Genomic DNA, 23,800 nt, shown 5'->3' on the forward strand with positions numbered 1-23,800 from the left:
GATAAAATAATATAATGAATTGATGGCAGGGTTAATCAATTATATATACATATAATATATATAATTTTATGTACATATGTATATGAGTATGTATATATCACCAGAATAAAGGAAGATGGGGACTTGGAAGTGTCAAGGCCAGAGTCTGGAAGAAAGTTGAAACATCCATGAGTATGTCAGGAAGATGGCCCCTAAGAACAACCTGCTAGGAGAATACCTCAGACAGCAGGCAGGGGGCATGGAAATGGAAGTGGATGAAGCAGAACCAAAGGACCACAGGCCACGCTGGGACACACCACTGCACGGGATGTACCAGATATCAGGGCTGGCTGACATGAAAAGGTCCTACCAATGGCTGGAAATAGCAGGGTTATGGGACAACACAGAGGTGCTGAGCACAAGAGCAATAGAAACAGGGGTCTACCATACCGGACAAGACTGTGCAGGGAATCCGGTGAAACCATCCAGCACATGGTAGCAGGGTGCAAGGTGTAAGATGGGACAGCATACACTGAATGGTACAACCAAGTTGCAGGAATTGTTACAGGAACATCTGCACTGAGTATGGATTGGACACTCCCAAGTCCAAAGGGAAACACCCGGGAAGGTAGTGGAGAATGACAGAGCTGAAATCTGTGGTACTTTGGAATACAGACTGATAAGCAGGTACTGACCAACCAACCAGACATCATCATATCAGACAAGGAACAGAAGAAAGCAATAGTAATAGCTGTGGTAATCCCGAATGATGGTCACATCAGGAAGAAAGAATATGAGAAGCTGGAGAAATACCAAGACTTGAAAGAGCAGATAGAAAGGACGTGGAAGGTTAAAGCCAGAGCAATCCCAGTGGTGATAGGAACACTTGAAGCAGTGACACCTGGACTGGGAGAGAGGCTCCAACGGATCCCAGGAACAACATCGGAGATCTTGGTCCAGAAGAGCACACTACTAGGAACAGCAAGGATAACGCGCTGAACCCTCAAGCTCCCAGGCCTCTGGTAGAGGACCCAAAAATACACACACACACCACCCGTAAATCCTCTGTACCTTTCTGTCAATCGACAATACAATCATTCTCTGCTGTCCTCTGTTCGATACCCTGTTTCCTTCACTTTATCCAATTTTCCCTCTGTTCTGCTGCAGATATCAAGGACTTCAATCTTGAGGGTGGTTCTACAGACAATGTGGCACCTTATTGTGTGTGTATCTGTATATAGATAGTGGCAGGGTGGAGATACCAGGGGCAAGGTGTAGCACCTGCTTAGCCCCCCTCCAATCAAGGTCATGTGAAGCCATGGGAGAGGTGGTGGGTGGTCGTATCACAAGACCTGGTAATGCGACCCCTGATGCCAGGCAGACAATCTCTGAAGACTGTTGATAATGGCTGGGGTCACCCATCTAGTAAAGTCACTTTCCAGAAGAAGACAATGGCAAGCCATTTCTGTAGAAAAATTTGCCAAAAACATTCACGATCACCATTTTGCCTAAGTCATACATCACAGCATAAAATACCGATGATGATATATAACTTTCCTCACCCCTTACAGGTGGTGTGTATGTGTATGTGGACCTCAATCTCAGGTCCTCTAGAACACAGATCATAGAAATCTACAGCACATTACAGGTCCTTCAGCCCACAATGCTGTACTGACTAGGTAACCTACTCTAGAGACTGCCCAGAATTACCTTACCCCACAGCCCTCTATTTTTCAAAGCTCCATGTACCTATCTAAGAGGCTCTTAAAAGATCCTATTGTATCCACTTCCACCACCGTCACTAGCAGCATTCCACGCACCCACCACTCTCTGTGTGAAAAACTTACCCCTGACATCCCCTCAGTACCTATTTCCAAGCACCTTAAATTATGCCCCCTCGTGTTAGCCATGTCAGCCCTGGGAAAAAGCCTCTGACTATCCACACAATCAATGCCCCTCATCATCTTATACACTTCTATCAGGTCACCTCTTATCCTCCGTCACTCCAAGAAGAAAAGGCCAAGTTCACTCAACCTATTCCCATAAGGTACACCCTCCAATCCAGACAACATCCTTGTAAATCTCCTCTGCACTCTCTCTATAGTATCAACATCCTTCCTGTAGTGAAGTGGCCAGAACTGAACACAGTTCCACCAGAGGCCCGGGAGCTTGAGGGTTCAGCGCGGTATCCTTGCTCTTCCTAGTAGTGCGCACTTCTGGACCAAGATCTCCAATGTTGTTCCCGGGATCTGTTGGAGCCACTCTCCCAGTCCAGGTGTCATAACTCCAAGTGCTCCTATCACCACCAGGATTACTCTGGCTTTAACCTTCCACATCCTTTCCATCTGCTCTTTCAAGCCCTGGTAGTTCTCCAGCTTCTCATATTCTTTCCTCCTGTTGTTACTGTCATTCGGGATTGCCGCATCTATTACTATTGCTCCCCTCTGTCCCGTATTCCCTGTTGATTCAAGCTGCTAGATTGGGCAGATAAATGAAAGGTGAAATCTGACGATGTGGAATTCATTGCATTTTGGCAAGATGAATGAGGAGAGGCTTGAGGGCACGCAGACCACGTGTCATAATTCAAAGAGAGTGACTGGTGAGGTTGAGAAAGGCGGACAAATTTTATAACGGCGTACAGAGCACAATTAAAGTGAACCACTCTCCCAAGATCCCGACACAGCTAAATGAAACAATGTTTCTCAGGGACCAGGGTGCAAAACACAGCACCTATATCACATAAAATAACATTAACACGGTAATATGAACAGATATTCTGTAGAGGTACCCGGTGACATGAAGTGTCGGGGTGACATATCGTCAACTAGACAACACTACAATGCTACTAGCGATGTCACACAAGTGTGCTGAACGTTCACAAGTCGCACAGCCTGGGGGAAGAAGCTGTTACCCAGCCTGACAGCCCTTGCTCCCACACCGTGGAACCTTCTGCCTGATGGTAGGAGATCAAAGAGCTGGTGGGTCCTTGACAACGCTGCGGGCTCTGCGAACGCCGCGCTTCTGGTATAAATCCTGGAATGGTGGGGAGAGGGCAGTAGAAGAGAGAGAGAGAGAAAGACCCTGATGATTCTCTCAGCAGTCCAGAAAGCAGTGACGGTCTAGAGCTGGAGCAGGGTGGTGGTGGGGGGTGGAAGGGTAAAGTGTTCTGGGAAAGGATGACCAAAGCTGGCGGAGTGGGAGAACGGGGGTGGGGGGGGATAGGGAATAAGGAATAAAGGAAGTCCTGTGGTTGGTGAGCTTTTCACATTGGGGACGTGGAACGGTCAAGTCGCACGGTGCTCGTTTTTGCGTGACAGTGAACTACAGTGACATTTTATGGTCGACAACTCGCCGTGTCCTTTGCATTTCCTTCCAGACCTGTAGTTGGTGGCATAAACCCCCGTGCGCTTCCGTGCCTGCAACAGCGCACGAGAAGGAAGCGAAGGAATCGAGGAGAAGATGGCAGAATAACACGAGTTCAAATCAAGGGCGGAGGGAAGGAGGAGGAGGCACTGAGAGCGATTGGGAGCTGGTGTCCCACACGTGACGGGGCTGTTTACCGAACACTATAGAAGGCAGTTGCGGAGAGCGGGGGAGAGGTGCCGGCGCGATGGGATCCGAGATGTTCAGCAAGCAGCGGACCCTGGAGCTGAGGCAGCGGCACATTGGGTGAGTGAGCTGCGCGCCAGCCGGGTGGAAACGCACGGCCCCCCTCACCCACGGCTGGTGCCCGAGGCTGACTCCCCCCTCGGCGGGTCCACAAGAAAAGCCTCGACTCGATACGCCAACTGTCATTTCCCTCCACAGACGCTGCCTGACCCGCTGAGTTCCTTCAGCATCCTCTCTTCGGGCGACGCTCGGGAGGGGGGGCAGTTACTTGGTTCACCACATTTCTGAGGGTTTTGATGAAACCAGTGTGGGTGTCACAGGTATGGGTTTGTAGACCCGCTGCGCTTTTTTTTTTGCCTTTAACATTGTAGTTTGCTGTATTCCCAGTAAACGGATTTCTGGTTCCTAGCGCGCTCCTCGACATTCCTATTTCCAGCAGTTCCCATGGTATCAAGTGGAACATTGATGTCATGTTTATTTTCGGGGAGGCTTTTGGAGCAGTTTACAGAGTGTTGCTAGTGTCTCTCGGGTGCTCTGGAATGTCTGCTGCTGCTGGTCGGTGGCTCAAAGAGAGTGTGGGTCACTGTTGCCTGGTAGACCGTGGGTTTCTCCTCGGGTGACCAGAGGCTGTGCTGGCACACTGAACCCAGGGGTGAATTTCAACGTCAATGGGCAGGAAACAATAACGTGTACATTGAGCCATCAGAAAGGTAAGCTGTCACTACCTCAGCCACCCGGGTGGCCAGTCAGTGGCTGTTTGGCATCGCCGTCATTCCCAACTCTGAACTTATCTGCTACCAGTAAGCAGCCCTTGTCCATCAGACACTTGTACTTAAATAAAAATTATTATATACCATTGATGTACTGCAAATTTGATGTGTGCTGGGTAACAGAAGTAGCATAGCGGCATCGGGAGAATACCTGAATCAGCTGTTGAACAATAACAAACCATGGCAGGCTTTCAGTCTCCGCCTAAAATGTCCAGTTTTGATTAAAATGTTAAAGTACACTGTATTTGACTTTTATTTTTGGTGTTATGTAAAGTATAAAAACAAAAGATTGAAGTTAATGTAATGAAAACTGTGAACAAAATCAACATTTTACGATTAATGCAATAATGACACTGGTGTTGTTACAATCAAACGTGGGATTTTAGGTGGAGGTGAAATTCGTGCAAAAATAATATGTTTTGTAATTACCCAAACAACATGAAGATCTTTGCTTAGAAAAGATGATAAATGCATCACTAAACAGTAAAACTCCCGAGAAAACTGCGAGAGAGGGTACATCATCGTTGTGAGGAGGAACATCAGACGCAGTTGAGGGACCTGCAAGCAGATGTTCACTGGATGAGGCGGCACTGAGCTGGATGGCTTTTTAAAACGTTTCTCCCAGTATCATCTGCCTCATTAACAAGGGTTTTTGTCGCAGCAATCCTTTGATTTTATAAACTGACATGATATCTCGTTCTGTTATGAATGCAGCTGCTCTGGCCCTTCAATTTCTCTGATCAGCAGACGCTTTATCACCACAAATCTTTAAAAAATTAATGCTGTGTCTTTTTTTTAAATTTCTCTACCCAGCCTGCTGAATATTCACAATTACCTTCAATTTTCAGTTTGTTGTGCTAGATTGTTGTTTCATGATCAGCATACTGTTCAGTGATATATGTTCACTCTAACACTGACAAATCCACTCTTTCAATACGCCGTCGAGATCGTCACTTTTGGTTTATGCAGCGTTTTTCTATTTTTCATTAAATTCTGTTCATTACTTTCAGCATAGAACTTTAACAGTTTGTCATTTTGCTTCTTCAAGTTCCAATTCCATACTCCTCTGTGAGATGCTTCACACTTGTACCACTGTCAAGTTTCTCCAACAACTTGACTTTCTGTGTCATAAATGCTTCCTCTTTTCTTTTTCACTGTTACCTCTAGGAGTTACTGCAGGCCTGTTGACATTTTCAACTTCAGCTTACTTGTCATTCAGCCACTCTTGAATACAGCCAAACGAAACAGCATTTCATTTAACTCAACAACACCTCCACAGTACAGAGCAGAGGATAAGGGAACTCCAGGCACCCCGGCAGCAGATGGTAGTCAATAGATCTGAACTGTAGATGCAGATCATACCAGTAGATCTGATCTCAGTTTGATAGGGGTTTTATAAATCCCCTTTTATAAATCTCAGCTTTGTAAATCCAAAGGTAGAAGTGTGCACTGAGTGACCGGTTGTCCAGGCAAGGACCATTTCTTCCTGAGGGATTTTCTTCCAATTCACTCGGCCTAACTTCCAGCTACCCTCTGCAATTTTCCCATTGAAATCCTTTCAACATCCATGATATAATCATTTGCCCCCTTGGTAGCAGAGCTGCTACTTTGGGACACTCGTCACCATCAATAGCCCCATCCTGAGAAACAGGCCTCAGTGATGACAGTCTCTTCCCCAAAGCCACCTGTAGCCTGCAAGGAAGTAAAATGATCTATCTGGGCCCCAGGGATCTCCTTCACTTTCTCCCATAGAAGTCTCTGATTAAGTTAATCAGGCCCAGGGTAGTTAACCCCCTTTAAGCTCACTATGATATTTAAGACCTCCATTTTAATGATAACATTTTCCAGAATTCCCCTGTCCTCCTCCCTGAATTCTGCAATTACAATGTCTTTTTACCTCAGTGAACCCATGTGAGAAGTATTCATCTAAGAACTCGCTGCCTGTCTACTTGCTTAGATTGCCAAGTTGATCCCTTTTAGTCTTCTGAATGCTCACCCACTGATGCTTGTCCGTGCTGCCTCAGACTGGGTCCAATATTGTTCTTTCTGTAGTAGGGCTGCCTACATACTTGTTCAAAAAGCTCTCTTAGACATATTTTACAAATTCTATCCCTTCCTTTCTCACTATAGCAAGCCGAGTTAACTTTGGGGAAGTTGAAGTCCCCAAATATTACATTATTACTTTTGTGTCTTTCTATACTTTGTCTACATATCTCTTCCTCTATCTCCTATTGACTTTCAGGAGTATACCACCAGCAAAGTAATCACAACCCCTTTAATTCTAAATTCTACCCATAAAACCTCATTTAAAGAACTTTCTCTGATGTTCTCCATCATTAGAGCAACAATGAACTTCTTCATCTTCTTGCCCATCCTCTCCTAGTAAGCCTAAAGGTTCTGTACCCTAATGGATGAGCTGCCTGCCCTGAACTTCTTTAATTATAATGAATCTGCTCTTAAGTTTACTATTGTTAACCAGTGAGATTCCTATTAATATAGATGGAACTTAGCCTTAAGTTTTTCTGCGTTCTTGAAAATGGGACTGTATTAGCAAAAAATTGTTTTAATAAGACATTCACCTCAGAACTCTGCTTATTGAGAAAAGTCTCCCTTGTGTTATGAACCTGTAGTTGTTCAGATCAATCTTTTGTTTTATTCGAGTCACTGTATGGGGTTCAGTTCTTGCTCTCTTCTTTTTGCAATTCAGGCCATCGTGCAAGGTGTTCTTTTCTAAGGACCCACTCAAGATAATCCGTGCCCAGGGCCAGTACATGTATGATGAGGATAACAAGAAGTATTTGGACTGCATTAACAACGTAGCACATGGTATGGAGCCTCTGGCTGAATATATCAACATTTTACGATCTCCAGCCTGGCGCTGAAGAGCCTATTTTAAAATTCAGAAAGAACACATGAATAAGCCAGATACTCTTTCAGCTCAGAATTTTATTTTAATCCATGACTCATGGAATGAAAGTTTGAACTGCAACATACTGTGACATATAGGCACAGTCAAAAACCAGATAATGAAAGCAGTTCCTTCCAGTGGTAAAACAGATAAAACTTGTTTTATCAGATTTGGGTGGAGTTGGGAACAATACAACCTATTCGATTTAGGGACTTTTGATCATGAGGGTTTCAAACAGCTAAAATAGTTAACTACTCCTCTCTCCCAATTAACAAGTAGATTACATTCCTAAAGAACCCTTGTATAGTACAAGCTTCAGTAAACCCTTAATTTATACAGGCAGTGGGTTATCTGTTGCCAGAGCCAAGATTAGAATCTTATCAGCTCTTAGCTCAGCAGTAAAGCTGCAGTAAGTCAAAAGCAAGCTGGCTTCTTTTGACAAACTGAAAGGTAAAGCTTTCACTTTTGGCAAGCTGAAGCCCATTTGTACTTCCTTGCAAGGACGTTGTTGCTAGATGAAAGCCCAGGTGCTCAAGAGGATTTTCCCATTTTCAATGGCTTATTTATTTCAGAATCTTCCCATTAATCCAATCAAAAGATTATTGAATGCTACTGATTTTTATGGACGATCTCTAAATAAATTCTCAATCCTTTATTTCGGCCAAAAATAATCCTTGTTATATGACAGATTAAATAAAATAAAATCCTTCATTGTTGCAAAGATTTCACTGGGGGGCTGTATAGGAAATGTTTTAACCAGGTATTTTTTTGGTAGCAGGCCTGCAGAGAAGTTTAGAATATAGACAAATGGCAAATAGCTGCATGATAAACTGTGGACTCTTTCAGTTTTATGTTTTTTTTATTATTTTGTGTTTTTGCCTGTTCTTTCTTGTTGCCATTTAGCGCAATTTGTTAGCTTTTTCTGTGCAGGGGGGGGATGGGTTGGGGTTTGATGTTATTGCCATCTGTTTAATTTGTTTTTTTTGTGTGTGGGGTGGGTTTAATAATTTTCTTTGAATGAACTCCATGGTGTTTCTTTGTTTCGTGGCTACCTAGAGAAGACAAATCTCAGAGTTGTATACTTTGATAACAAATGAACCTTTGAACCTTTATCGAATGATATGTTGAGCAATCTAGATACGTATTTGTGTAATCTCAGTTGAGAATGCTCAGTCATGGCCAGTAATAGACATTCAGGCTTTTTTTGACCAAAATGGGAATTTCACTTTATGGACTGATTAAGCTGTTTTTGTGTTTGAGCATCCTTTTATCTTTTTTCAGTGGGGCATTGCCATCCAGCTGTGGTGCAAGCTGCTGCCAAGCAGATGGAACTGCTGAACACTAATTCACGGTTTCTACATGACAATCTGGTACAGTACGCCAGACAGCTCACTGAGACTCTCCCACATCAACTATCTGTTTGCTACTTCGTCAATTCAGGGTAATTCAATGTATCTGTCTCTATACAAGATCTTTTACAGTATCTTCTCCATCTAGCCAGACCACCATGATTTTACAGTTCCTTATCTGGTTTTAAATGGAATACGATGATTCAAAACCTGATTTCTGTGTGTATGTTAATAAGGAGAATACTTGGTAAGGGGAAATATAATAACAGTATGCATTTTCTTGAAAGGATTTTAAGGTGGCATACGTAAAGATGGTTTCTATCTTTATTTACATTTAATGTCCTTCCCTGAATTTTTAAAGTAAAATTACTTTTTCATCTTTTTTTTACCATTCAGGCACACTTACATCAACTTAATGTTCCCTCCTTGGAAAGCCAGGGGTTCCCAACTGAAGGTCCATGGTTAATGGTGGGGGCCAAGGCATAGAAAAGGTTCAAGAACCCCTGCTCTAATTTGTCTTTGATGTACTCTCTCTAACAAGATTGTACACCAATTCAAAATACTGGCTACATGCTGGTGTTTGTATTGATAATCGAATGGAAATACATATTTAATCAAATGGAAATTCAATTCAATTATGGGAAGTTTGTATATCAAGTACGGTCTGAATGAAATTGGCTGAGCGTGTGTCTCAGATGTTTTTTAAAATGGATAGTAAACTGTGTTCTGTACAACTTTAAAATAAGACATATTTTCACTCATCTTTAAGTTTTTTCCCTCACAATTCACTCTTTGCATGTAGTCATCGAAGATGAGTGTCCACTTAAAATGTTATGAACGTTGAAGTTTGTTTCAGATCAAAGTGTACTTAGCGGGTCAGGGAGCATCTGTGGAAAGGGGAATAGCATTAATTTTTCAAGTCAAAAACCTTTTGTCAGTACAGAGTCTGTCCTGCCCCCTGTGTAAAGTTGAAGTTGAACATTTCCAGGAAACCCCACTTCTTTTCTTCCAGTGACTATGAACTTGGCAGTGTATGTATGGCATCCGTTAGTCTCACGAGACCATGGATCTGCACCTAGAAAGTCTTCTTCAGGGCGCAGGCCTGGGCAAGGTTGTATGGAAGACCGGCAGTTGCCCATGCAGCAAGTCTCCCTCTCCACACCACCGATGTTGTCCAAGGGAAGGGCAAGGGCCGATACAGCTTGGCACCAGTGTCGTCACAGGAGTTGCCAGAGCGGGGATGAAGACAACGTCGGACTGCCTTAGGGACTCCAGCTCTGGATTTATCCTCAGGGTTTACTCCCGAAGCCTTTCCCATGAGTGGATATGGCCGCAAGGCAGCGAAGGTTTGAAATCAGAGCTTTCCCTCTCTTAGATGGACTGCCTTCCCAGGCTGACGAGCTCCATCTTGGCAGCATATGGAGTTGCATATTATTATCATGTTGCAAGGTTTTGTTACGTCTACTCTGGTGACACTGTGTGTTTCTAATTTAACAGCTCGGAAGCTAATGATCTAGCTCTGCGATTGGCTCGCCAGTACACTGGTCACTACGACATCATCACCCTCAATCAGTAAGTAGAAGAAATATAAGAATACACATATTCATGCTAAACATTTTTAATCCTGGTTTAGAGTTAAACCAAGCACTTCATAACACAATCCTTCAAACTCTAGAGCCTGGACTGAAATGCAGCCTTTTGTGTTTTATTATGTTGCTTAATAAATACTGAGTCTCCAGTAGAAAAACTAGCTGTGTTGGTTCTTTGCTTTCATCACTTGGACTGTAAAATGGTACGGCTCATAGAGCTGCTGTCTCACTGCTCCTGTAACCAGGGTGTAACTCTGATCTCTGGTGCTGTCTGTGTTGGGTTTGCATCAGATGCATGTCTCGAAGTTACTAACAGACCGCATTTATATAAACCTCCTTTAATGAAAGAGATGGTGAAAGCTATTATAACAAAGGATACAAGAATGCTTGGCAAAACTTTTGATGGGTTTTAAAGGTTTGAAAGGATGAGATCAGTAGGGAAGTTTTTCTCTCTGCATATGCTAGGATTTTTGCCTTTTACTCTATTTATTTATTTAACTTTGTATTGTCATTGTAATTTTGCATTCCACTTGCATTTTTCATGACATACATAAAATAAATGTCTAACCAAGTAGCTGAAAGTGACAGTGTTTGGGGAGATGGTTACTGGAAGTATTCTGAAAAAAAAAATTTCTTTAGAGTTAAAGTTGTGTAATATTAGAACATGTAAAGCTCATCCTCTTTACCCTCAGCCCACAGAGCCCTGTCATAAAACTCTTCCTCTTTACCCTCAGCCCACGGAGCCCTGTCATAAAACTCTTCCTCTTTACCCTCAGCCCACGGAGCCCTGTCATAAAACTCATCCTCTTTACCCTCAGCCCACGGAGCCCTGTCATAAAACTCATCCTCTTTACCCTGAGCCCACAGAGCTCTGTCAGTTTTGACCCCTTGCACATCTCTGATCTTGTTGCACCATGGGCAATCATGCTGGCAACTGCCAAAGTCCAGCTCTGGACTCCTCGCCCCAGAGGAAGGACAGTGATTGAGAAGGTTAGGGAGATCTCTTTGTTTGATGTGATTTTGTTTGGCAGCACCTGAGAAGCCCTTGAGAGCAGTTCACCGAGGGGGCTGCATTGAAGGTGATGCCAGAAGCAAGCTGCTCTCTGCAGGTCCGCTCACCTCAATGTCCTGTTGTAATCCACATGGTCGGCAGGCCAAACCAAGTTCGTCACTGTACCTCAGTACACGTGACTGTTTATGTAAACGCAGGCTGCAGCTGCCCCCCCCCCCCACCCCCGGCACTGAATCCTTTTATAATGAACATCTCATTAATATTCAGAGCATATTAAGTTATGAATTCAGCGCCAGTGCATGGTTGTTCAACAAGCTCCCCGACACAGAAGAGGAATTTCAGCTGAAGCTGTGCTGGTCAATGGTAGCACACTGGTTCTCAAGCAATTCTCCTCGGAGGTGGAGGGGAGGCGGGAGTTATTGTTTAAAGGGAGTCTGCTGATCACTACTGACCCGGCTCGATGGTTATAGAAAATAGAGCACTGACCGAGTACAGGCCCTTCAGCCCACAATCTTGTGGCTGAGCCAATTAAATTAATAATCAAATACACAACTAAACAAATCTCTTTTGCCTGTTCAATGTCCATATCCTCCTGTTCATATACATTCACGGGCCTGGCCAAGAGGCTCTAGAACGCACTATCAAATTTACATCCACTATCACCCCAGGCAGTGCATTCCAGGCATCCGCCTCTCTCTGTGTAAAATAAAAACTTGCCCTGTACATTTCCTTTCAACTTGCCCCGCCCAGATCCCAAACTTTGACCAGATCTCCCTTCAGCCTTGGCCGCCCAAGTTTCTCCATCCTCCACAAGATCCCTTTGTCCATCATCGTTGCTAAAAGCCTTTCCGTTACCATTGTCCTTATCTTTATATTTTATCTCACACCTCGGTTAAACCCATCTGTCATTTCTTCTCCCATATCCATAACAGATCTATATCTCGCTATACCTTTGCCAGTTTTCTACACTCTCCACAACACCAGTAATCTCTGTATCATCTGCAAATTTACTAACTCACCCATCTATAATTTTCATCCAGGTCATTTCTTTGTGTATATCATCCAGGTCTTTCTTTAGCTAAAGGGTGGTGAATTTATGGAATTTGTTGCCACGTGCAGCTGTGGAGGCCAGGTCATTGGCTGTATTTAAGGCAGAGATTGATTGGTTCTTGATTGAACATGGCATCAAGGGTTACGGGGAGAGAGCCAGGAAATGGGTTGAGGTGGAGAAAAAAAAGGATCAGCCATGATTGATTGGTGGAGCAGACTCGATGGGCCAGATGGCCTAATTCTGCTCCCGTGTCTCATATATAACAGCAGAGGTTCCAGAAGAGTTCACAGGAGCCCATACCAAACTTCTTCAACCGTCTGAGGTGAAAGAGGCACTGTTGTGCCTTGTCACCACACAGCCGGTATGTACAGACCACGTGAGATCCTCGGTGATGTGTATGCCAAGGAATTTGTAGCTGTTCACCCCCTCAACCCCAGATCCATTCATGTCAATAGGGGTTAGCCTGTCTCCATTCCTCCTGTCATCCACAACCAGCTTCTTTGTTTTTGCAACATTGAGGGAGAGGTTGTTTTCTTGACACTACTGTGTCAGGGTGGTGACTTCCTCTCTGTAGGTTGCCTCATTATCATTTGAGATTAGGCCAATCAATGTAGTGTCGTCGGCAAATTTAATTAGCAGATTGGAGCTGTGGGTGGTGACACCATACACTTGTGGGTTGCTTTGGTTATGCTCGCTCATCTTCAGCACAAAATGGTAGATTTGAGAGGGAAGCTGGCAGAGCAGACGCTTACTCAGATCTCTAGACTGTCTAGACTGTCTCTAGACTGTCTTACTTCCAGAGCTGGGTTCTACAGCTGCGGTGAGCCCAGACCATGCCATGCATACTGCTTCTGATTGAAACATCCACGTAAAGCTCGGGGTATAGCTGAATATAGTTAGCTTTTTTAAAACATCGATAAAGCCATGAGTGGTAGTCATTTTGCTGGATTAGTATTGATCTCGGAGGCAAACTCAAATCCCACAAATCCAGAGGAGCTGAGGAGTTTGAGTTCAGGTAAATAAATACACCTGGAACTTAAAAAGCTATCTTCATTAATGGTGAACATCAAAATACTTGGTTTTCTGAAAACTTTGTGTGAGACTCCTTTAAAAAAGCTCTGCAGTCTTAGGACATTGTTTGGATTGAAGTTGTGTTTCTTTCATCCCTCATTCAGTGCTTACCATGGACATATAACATCGTTGATTGACATCAGTCCCTATAAATTCCAAGAACTTCATGCCGAAGCTCAGAAGGAATTTGTGCATGTTGTGAGTATTGGTAGTAGTTTAACATTCCTGATACAGGGTTTCCAACCTGAAAATTCAACAGTTCTTCCCCTCCCCCCCCCCACAGATGCTGTTTGGCCTGTTGGGTTTCACCAGCAAGTTAACGCCTGCGTAATATTTCAGCTGCGTGCAGACGGGTAGATTGGTAACATGTAAGTCACTGTGAATAATTGGGCAATCATTTTGTTTTGACAACACTAACTCAGGAAGTTTAAAGAGTCTTGGCAGAGAGCAGATTGTTGTCTAAAATTGAAACATGAGTGAGATAGGGCTCCAGACTAACTGCTGATCTGCTTAACTACAATGCTACTGCAGCTTAGCTTTGATATACCTATACTGAGCAGAAAGAGACTCAGACAAGCTTACTTTAGATTTAGATTTGGAAATACAGCCCTTCCAGCAGAACGAGCCCCCACCTCCCAATTACACCCATGTGACCAATTAACCTACTAACTCATACGACTTTGGAGCAACTCTTTAAGCTTCCCAAGTTTGTGTCATAAAAACAGAAATAATTGTCCAATTATTCACAGTGAATTATACTTTACCAAAATGAATTATATGTTACTTTGATTTACAGCCTGCCGAATCGTGGTGAACGCAACTTCAGCCCAGAATTAAGCATTGCTTGTGGTGGCACAGGTTCTTACCTGGAACATGGCGCTGGGTAATGGAAGTGGCTGGTGACTGGCTAGTTGCTGCTGGTGTAAATCTTTGCGTTAACCAGCATCCTTTGAAAAGCACTGAAGGAATTTTAGAAATTAACCAAGGCCAACAAAATGTTCAGCACGTGAATCATATTTTTACAAAAAAATCTTTATTTATATTCTGCTGAAAGACACTAACAATAGATCCAACAGCTATAAAAGTTAAGAAATTAATTGCTTTGCAGCCTGCGCAGTCAGAATGATGAGCAGTTGAAACAGCTGAATTTTTGAAATTTTATGCTGCTTGGTTTAGGGAATCTGTGTTTACCTTCTCCTAGGCACCATCCCCAGATGTCTACAGAGGAAAGTACAGAGAAGACCATCCTGACCCAGCCTCAGCCTATGCAGAGGAAGTAAATGTGTTGATTCAAGAGGCTGAAAAGAAAGGCCGCAAGGTTTGTATCCATTGAGCAAAATTATTTATGCCACGGTGAGATCAACAGTATCCATCAATTATTATAGGGTCAACATCATTATCATTATGTGTCATGGATGATCATGGCCTTTGACCATGATTTTCTTGGCAAATTTTTCTACAGAAGTGGTTTGCTATCTCCTTCCTCTGGGCAGTGTCTTTACAAGACAGGTGACCCCTCAATACTCTTCAGAGATTGTCTGCCTGGCGTCAGTGGTCGCATAACCAGCACTTGTGATATGCAGCAGCTGCTCGTACGACCATCCACCACCTGTTTCCGTGACTACACGTGACCCCGATGCGGTGGGTGGGGGGTTTAAGCAGGTGCTACACTTTTCCTCAGAGTAACCTGCGGGGTAGTGGAGGGAAGGAGTGCCTTACACCTCCTGACATTTCTCAACCCAGCTGCCCATAGGGAAAGATTCAAAACTGCTTGGAGTAAATGACATTTTAAAATCTGTCTCATGTTTTTATTTAATCTGCGCCTTTTTTAGATGGCTTTGATATAGAAGGTATAATTTGCATTGAGCTTTGTTTTCTTAAAGTTTTCCTTGCAAGATTTATCCCATGCTTGCATTGTTTTGCATTGTCTGATGTTAACTCAAAACAGGTTTGAGGAAGTGAAGAGATCAAATCTTTTGATTAAACATTATTTCTATAGAAAATACAATAAAATGTACAAACGAACTTTGCTTTTATATGGTGCTAATGACGCCAACTTGCTGCATTTAGTACCAGTACATCAATGTTTCATGAGATGTGGGGTCAGGCTAAAATAATTATGTTGGTCCAGTGCAAAATAACTGCTCATTTAGCACTGACTCAGACAAAACCAACTTTGACCGATGTAGAAATAGATAAAAACAGTTGTTGTGGCAGAAGCTCTTTTTATAAGCTTGGCAGCCAAGCGATCTCTGCTCTCTGTCCAGCTCGAATGTACCCTATTAAAGACCATGATTAACCTTCAGAATCAGAAATCGATACTCCCACTGCACACAGGAAAATGCTGGAAAACAGGGGTGGTGGAATGAGATGATTATTCTAATCCTCCATTCGCTTTGGCAAAAGTTTCATATCAGCCTTCAAAGAAATGGCCTAGACCAGAGGGTAATCCCTATAAGGCTTTGTACTAAATATAACATTGTCATCTCATGCATTGTAACATTCAAACTGATATCTTCCTAGTTCTGCACAAGCAACACTGAAGCCAGAATGGTGCTATTTTAAAACACAGCCTGATTCATCAGCATTGAATTGCGAATAAAATAAAGTAGTGCTGATGTCATAAGAGCATTAACCATGCTGTTAATGAATTAATACTTTGAAATTACCCCAGAGCTGCTCCTTTGATACCAGTCACACTTCCCAGTGAAGATGCAACTCTCGAATATGAGGAGCTCTGAGGAAACTTTCATTTGATATGCTGAAGGTTTGATATGACCTAAACATGAGGCAAGTGATTTGCCGCACTTAACGTTTTGCTAATTGAATCCATCGCACCCCAACCTTTTTGATTCCTCCAGCATTTTTCTTTACAAAATGTGTAGTTTATGGGCTATCTCCCAGCCTCGCTAAATAGTTTATCCCACACATTCACCCAAAGGTTAGGTAGGTCATGATTATATAATCTTTCTGTACTAATGGATAGTTTTTTTTTTCTTTCCCCTTTCTCTTGGATATTTTCACAGATAGCCGGGATGTTGATCAGCCACAGAGAGAGTAACGACTAACAGTAGCGCCTCTGGTGTGCACTAATGTACTTGAAACACCAGCTGCTCTGTTACTCTCTAACTACCTGATCAAGGCCTGAGACGTGGTTTATTTCCAGGAGGATCATCCGCTGTGGAAATCAGATATCCAGGGAGGGCTCTTAACCTTTTGCCTGGTATTTGATAGCTTTGCAAATACAGACAGGAGCTGGGAATCCATCTTATTTTGGAATGTGAGCAAGTACAATATACCAGAATGGATTCCGCCAAGGAGCCTCAAGTGAAGCAGATTGCATAGACTGTTTCTGGCAATTAGTAAATAATTGCCCACTTGCTAGGAGCCCTCCTCTTTGTGATAACATGTGGCTAACCAGTCAGGGGTTAAAATTTCACTCAAATAAACTAAACTGATTACTGTCTTTCTTGAAGCAACAGACGAAGAAATTTTACTTGAACCTTTAATGGACACCTTGAAAGTAACAGGAAACTGGGATTTCAACTCTGGGGACTGAAAATTGTTCTTGACTATTTCTTTTTTACAAATGGTCCTGCAAGTTTGAAGAAATATGGAAAACTATGGTGAGCAGAGTTTGCTGAAGATTCTCAGGTTTTCCAAAAGTCCTTGTTTTTTTAATCTTAATGACTGAGGAGTGATTAACTGTTCTGTACCTCGGTTTCCAATTGAATTAGCACCCACCTCCCTCCTTTTAGTGTAGTGGAAGCTGGAGATGTGTGGTTTTCATATCATCTTCTTTTGTATAGATGGCTGCTTTTATTGCTGAATCCATGCAGAGTTGCGGAGGTCAGATACTCCCACCACCTGGCTACTTCCAAAAAGTGGCACAGTAGGTACACAGTTTGTGTTTCTCTTTAAGAATAGAAGGCTAGATACAGCTTCCATCTTACTTTGCATTTAAAATCCTGTCTTCCCTCTGAGTAAGAGTGGAAGAGACGATTAATGAAAACTTCTCTGATCACTAATGCATGTATTGGGGTATGATAATGTGATAATTATTGCTGACACTTAATGTACTTGGCAAGAGATGTATCCCTGCAACCTCTGCCTTAAAAGGCAAGATAGTTCCGGTGCTCAATGATTTTAAATGATTTTATAAACCTGTCTGAGGTGGTGGTGGAGGATGGGCTGGTGAATATAACAAGGGTAGCTCTTGCGAATTAGGAGCAGAGGGAGGCTTTCTGATCATTCAGGGCTGCTCAATCATTCACCAGTATCACAGCTGATTTACTATTTCATTGACCTTTCCCCATATCCCATCATTCATTTAGAATCCAAAAACATACCAATCACTGTTGTGAATGAATTCAATGGCACAGTCTCCACCGGCCCTCCATTGATATCACAGAACCAGAGTGAAGCTGCTTCACAATTTAACTGCACATTGGCATTCTAAGACTCCAGTTTATAAACCCTCTGCCCCGGTCATCCAATGGTTAAAATGCCCATTGCAGTTTGTAGACGACACAAGACTGTGATCCGATCATTTGAAGGAATTGACAGTGTGTTGAGGTGTGTGTGGACTGGCTATGAAAGGTTCTGCTTGCAGCCTGTCCTTTCTCTCGGTGTTTGGTCGAACTGCATGGCTACTTCTGTTTTCAGATACGTGCACAATGTGGGGGGAGTGTTCATAGCCGACGAAGTCCAGGTTGGCTTTGGCCGAGTGGGGAAACATTTCTGGGCCTTCCAGTTGCAAGGAGAGGAGTTTGTTCCAGACATTGTCACCATGGGCAAACCCATCGGAAATGGCCATCCTATGTCCTGCGTGGTTACAACCAAAGAAATTGCAGAGGCTTTCGGAGCATCTGGGCTTGAATATTTTAACACGGTGAGTTATTGAAACTTTTAGTTCCATAAAAGTAGTCGGGCTGGCACATCAAGTGTAAAGCTGACCGTGAAAATCCTTGAGTGCAAAGTTAACTGATTTGTCAAGTCCAATCCAATGGATGAGCATAATTAATTAGTTTGCAGTTGACACAGCAATTGGTGGAATTGTGGATAATGAAGGTTGTTAAACGAAATGTCAGGATATAGTTCATCTACAGATATGGGCGGAGAAATGGTAGATGTAGTCCAATCCTCAAAAGTGGGAGAAATTGTATTTTGGGAGGTCCAATGTAAGGGGGCAGTAAATGGACGGATATTTAGAAGCAGTGATGTACAGAGGGATCTCTGAAAGTACATAAGATGGTAAAGAAAGCATTTGGTATGTTTGCTCAAGTTGGTTGGAGCATTGAGTATAAGAATGAGGAAGTAATGTTACAACTGTGTTAAACTTTGGTTAGGCCACATTTGGAGGATAGTGCGCAGTACTGATCACCCATTACAGGAAGGATATGAAAGTTTTGATGAGGATACAGAGAGTGTCACCAAGACGTTGCCTGGATTCTGGATTAGAGAGGGGAGGTTGGACAAACTTGAATTGTTTGCTCTGGAGCATTGAAGGCTGGTGGGACACCTAAGAGAGGTCCAAAAGCGATGCAAGGCCTGAGTTTTTTTATCCCAGGGTAGAAATGCAAATACTGGAAAAAACAGATCAATTAGGACAAAAGAGGGAAGACAGAAGATTGCCAGGGTATAGCTATATGAGGGAGCATAGGTTGGAGGCTGGTATGTGATAGGTGGAATCAGGTATGGAAGGAATGTTGGACAGTTGGAACCAGATTTGGGGGATGGGGAAAGAGATTGGAAAGGAAAACAAAGGGAGAAGAAAATGATGGACGGGCAAGGATTTGGGAGGAGGGCACTGGTTTAACTGAAATTGGAAAATTCTCTGTTCATATTTTTGGGTTGCAAATTATCTAACCAAAATATGAGATGTTCTTCTTCCAGTTTGAGTTTGGCCTCTTCATAGATTTGAAGGAGGTCAAAGACAAGTCAGTGTGGGAGTGGGAAAGAGAGTTACAATTCAGGTTGCATGTCATTGTAAAATTTTACTCTCTGAGACAGATGCTGGTTGAATTGCTGCCCTACTGCTCAAAACACTCCTGAATCCTCTCTCTCAGTTCTGTCCGTGTAGAGTTTGCATATTCTCCCTGTGAACATGTACGTTTCCTCCAGTTTCTTCCCCCATCCTTAAAATGTGCAGGTGTTAGATAAACTGACTGCTTTTTGTTTCTATTGCTTTTTGTGTATCACTGAACAATGGAATCTGGGTAAATTAATGGGGAATGTAAGGGGAACAAAATAAGGTTAGTGAGAATTGGTGCTTGATCATCAGTGAGGACTTGGTGTGTATGACCATGACATGTTGCGCCCTATTAATGATGACAAAGGATTTCCAGCCCAGCAAGTTTACAGCTTACTCCCTTGCTGTTCAACAAATACATTTGGTAGCAACAAGTCAAAATCCAGTGAACCAACATAGTGCTTCCTATATCAAATATGTTGGAGCAATTGGCATTCCACTGAATTGGCAGCACTCACACCCACAAATAACAAATATTCAGAAAAACAAAATGCTTAAGAAATTAGCTAACATTTTCACTCTTCACAGTGAAGCTTGGAGTTATGATTAGGCTCTTTGATACACAATTATGCTATTTTGGGTAAAAATGTCACCTTTAAAGCATCAACAGTTTTCAAAGAAGTAAAATACTTGTTAGCTTCCAATTATCTGTGTTCTGCATCCAATACCTTTTTTGCCTCTGAAGTGGACATTTGTTTTTCCTAACCCACCTGCCCATGTTTCAGTTTGGAGGTAACCCTGTCTCGTGTGCCATCGGTCTAGCTGTTCTGAACGTGATTGAGGAGGAGGATCTGTGTGGCAACGCAACAAGAGTAGGAAATTACCTGATGGATTTACTGAGAGAACAGCAAGCCAAACATGAACTTATTGGGGATGTGAGGTAATGTTTGTTCCCAGTATCCTAGCAACACTACCCTTCATTGGAAGAATGTATATAATAAATGGCAGGTTATCCCGTCCGTTGCTTTAACAAAGACCAGCTGATGACTCTGACAGCACGACACTACACTTTGATTTATGGAGACTCTGAACATGGAAAGAGCTCATTTAGAGCTCCGACCTCCTCCCCTACTTCCCTTCGCCAACTTTTCCAGAAAGATTAGGATCAAGTTAACAACTATGCAGACCACTAGCCCTGGCACTGGCACTGAAGTTTCCAATAGTTGTCCTGTGCAGACATAAACTGGTATTCTATTCTGGCGACAGTTTGGCTGTTCACAGGGCAGCCAAAGTCATTCCTCTCGCCAGTGCAGATCACCGGGCTGAGAATGCCCTGACAGTAGATTTGATGAGTTGTTGTAAGGGTTGTTTACTGGGCTGAACAGTAGATATGAAGATGAGGCTGCAGCGTTGCAGCCACATTTTATTGCACCCAGGCAAATGCTAAATATTCCACACTGGCCCTTGTATGATAACAGTGAAGCTTTGAGCAAATCACCAGAAAATACAGAAGATTTAGCCTGGCTTTGTTGACTGGCATTCGGCCAGAGCTGTCCCAAGATTCTGATATTAAAGTGATTCACATGTCCTCCATCAGTTTTATTTATTGCATCCAGTTCTCCCTTTGCATCCTCCTCCACATCAATGGGACCTATCTACCCACACGCCACCTCCCAGTTCCTGATCACACACCCCACCCTCACCCAGATCCACCTATCACCTGCTCCAGCCCTTCCCTTTCCTCTGCTGTTTTACACGGGCTCTCTCCTTTCTTCCTTTCCAATCCTGATGCAGGATCTTGGCCCAAAGCGTTGACCTCCGATTACCTTTTGTAGATGCTGCCTGACCTGCTAAGTTCCTCCTGTACTTTCTGTGGGGCGGTGATTTCGAGCCCCTAATGAATTCTGTTTCTGATGTTGATGGTTTCACTTGAATCCAGCCCAATCCAAGACTATATGGTCCACTTTTAGATTTATTGATTTATTTACGGGTTCAGCACCGCACCGCCCATTACACCAATGTGACCAATTAGCCTCCTAACCTGTACTGTACATCTTTGGTACGTGGGAGGAAACCAAATCACCCCGAGGAAACCAGCTCAGTTGAGAGGAGAACGCACAAAGTCCTTACAGGCCGCGGCGGGAACTGAACCCGGGTCGCTTGTGCTGTAGTAGCGTTACACAAACTGCCCACTGGACCACAGTGCCCACTTTTAGGTGGCAAAGGATGCCACTGTTATCACAGCAACACAAACACCAGAACTATCATCGCACAGCCCCGCTTCTGGCTTTTTGACTCAGGGTAGATTACTGACACCGTTGAATGCCCTGAGGAATTCTGGTAAAACACAAGTCCTGGCACTCTGCTGATGATCCAAGTGTCCAACAGTCACCATAAACTTACTGACCCCTGTTTTGTGTAACATCCCTACTCCAAGGCAGACAATCTGTGCAATTCCCCAAGGCGATGAATGACTGATAGATTTGTTCTTGTGTACGTCTCCAATGAACCCAATATTTTTGTCAATGCAGAGGTGTGGGTTTGTTTATTGGAGTTGACCTGGTGAAAGACCACAGGAAGAGAACACCGGCCAAGGCAGAAGCACAGTACATAATCTACAGGTAACAAGGCAAAGTCCTTTCTTGTTTTAATCACTAGTTAAAAACCCTGAACTGGCAAGCATGTCATACAATATAGCATTATGTAAAGCAGCCTTCACCACTAATCAGATGATGAATTGTTCAGGTATATCTGAATGGTTCCCCAACACTGCAACCCATCAGAGCTTGACGATGAGCACCCCTTTATATTGTCGCTTAGTGTGGAGATCTAGAGTCAGCATTATCATGGGAGCGGGTTGGAGGAATCACATTGTCACAGGGATGATTGAGGTACCCGATGAATTTTGACATCTTTTTTTGACATCGAGTCTTCCTGCACCTGAATTCCAGCCAGAGTTTCATGTTCACAACATGGGCCCTAAACTTCCTCATGTTTGCTAACATAAGCGAGACTTGATTTTCAAACTTGCTTGTTAGAGGAAGGCAAGCTGAATTGCCTTCCAAAATTACTGGGCTGCTTTGAGGACCTGCCTGAGTCCTGGTGGAATATGATGTTGTCCAGCCACATCCGCTGATGGGTAAACCAGATTTGAGGCAGCTGCCTTCAGTCTGTGCTCCTCGGGCAGGAGAGTCCACTTGAGGACTACAAGAGGAAAACAGAAGTTGCTTTTAGTTGGGAGCTGGCCAGTAATGACTGGGTACTGTAGGTTTAGTATCACCAACATATGTCATGAAATTTGTTGTCTCTGCAGCAGCAGTACAATGCAATACATAATAACACAGAGGGAAAAATGTGGAAACGTGAATAGTTAAATAAGACGTGCAAAAATAAAATTAGAAGTAGTGAGGTAGTGTTCATGGGTTCATTGTCCGGTCAGAAATGGGATATGGGTTCAAGACTGCAAATTTGATTCTTTGTCAATTTTCTGCTGCAGGCTGAAGGAGCAGAATGTATTATTGAGTGCTGATGGACCTCATCGGAATGTACTGAAATTCAAGCCACCAATGTGTTTCACCACAGCGGATGCCAAGTTTGTGGTAGAGAAAATCGATGAAATTCTCTCAGGTATGCTGTCCTATCAGAAAATGTATATCTCTGTCGCTAACCACTAGTGTGCTGGATGGGATGCTGGGAGTGTAGCTGGCTGCTGGTACTGACACCCATGCTCTCAAATGAAACCCACTCTGAGTCAGTTTTCACCAATGCCACGGTCGTAGTATTCTGGAAACTGTTCCATCTGTGCTTGGCCTCATGCCAGTTTTTTGAGCTGTTTTCTCTTTACTTGAGATTGTATTGCAACTGTAAAATCGGTATTCAGGAATGCAAACTCTGACTGACATCCAGCTCATTAGATGTAATGTTAGTACAGGAGCCCCAGTGTGCTGGGCTGTCTTCTGGCTTGTAGTTGAATGGCCAACACCAGGCCTGGGACAGGAACACAAAGCTGACTTTACCCATTCACTGTGGCATCTGTCCATCCTTCACCAATATCACGCAAACTTTCCCCTTGCCACATCGTAAAAGGTGTTCCTTTCACTCCATAGGAAGACTCTGCGTTATAAAACCCCCTAGTAAATAATTCTGTATTCTTAAAATGTTGGTGGAAGTAGTGAGGATCACTGAAGTGAAGATGTAAGTGAGGACCGTTACAATCTAAAAGGATTACGGTAATATCTTCTGGTTTGGATTGTAATGGTTTAGCATAAAGCAAGTTTGGCCAGTTAGAGTCAACAAATTCTGAATTGTTCAGAATCCATGTGGATGTGTGGTTATGCAAATGGAGATGCCACACTGCGGAGAGGTTAGCACTACCAGACGGTAAGGCATTTTTTTGAGGCATTCAGGAGTGCTGACGCTGATCCTGGGTGGAGATAAGGGAAAATATTCTATATTCCACCACTGTGTCCCAACAGCCAACTGCATACCCCT

At 43.3% G+C, this 23,800-nt stretch overlaps 1 protein-coding gene across 1 annotated transcript in view; it reads left to right on the plus strand.

Annotated features, from left to right (window-relative positions):
• The first annotated feature begins 3,290 nt into the window (after positions 1-3,290).
• LOC140738028 (ethanolamine-phosphate phospho-lyase-like) overlaps positions 3,291-23,800 on the plus strand; it is a 33,641-nt gene continuing 13,131 nt past the window's right edge. Inside the window, exons 1-11 of the mRNA XM_073065003.1 lie at positions 3,291-3,648; positions 7,066-7,184; positions 8,548-8,707; positions 10,113-10,187; positions 13,443-13,536; positions 14,540-14,656; positions 17,148-17,230; positions 18,004-18,229; positions 20,095-20,249; positions 21,841-21,930; positions 22,806-22,936. Of these exons, the coding sequence (XP_072921104.1) occupies positions 3,590-3,648; positions 7,066-7,184; positions 8,548-8,707; positions 10,113-10,187; positions 13,443-13,536; positions 14,540-14,656; positions 17,148-17,230; positions 18,004-18,229; positions 20,095-20,249; positions 21,841-21,930; positions 22,806-22,936 (1,309 nt within the window). The 5' untranslated portion in view covers positions 3,291-3,589. The remainder of the gene's footprint in view (positions 3,649-7,065; positions 7,185-8,547; positions 8,708-10,112; positions 10,188-13,442; positions 13,537-14,539; positions 14,657-17,147; positions 17,231-18,003; positions 18,230-20,094; positions 20,250-21,840; positions 21,931-22,805; positions 22,937-23,800) is intronic.

This window comes from Hemitrygon akajei, chromosome 13, assembly GCF_048418815.1.
Source record: "Hemitrygon akajei chromosome 13, sHemAka1.3, whole genome shotgun sequence".
NCBI lineage: Eukaryota > Metazoa > Chordata > Chondrichthyes > Myliobatiformes > Dasyatidae > Hemitrygon > Hemitrygon akajei.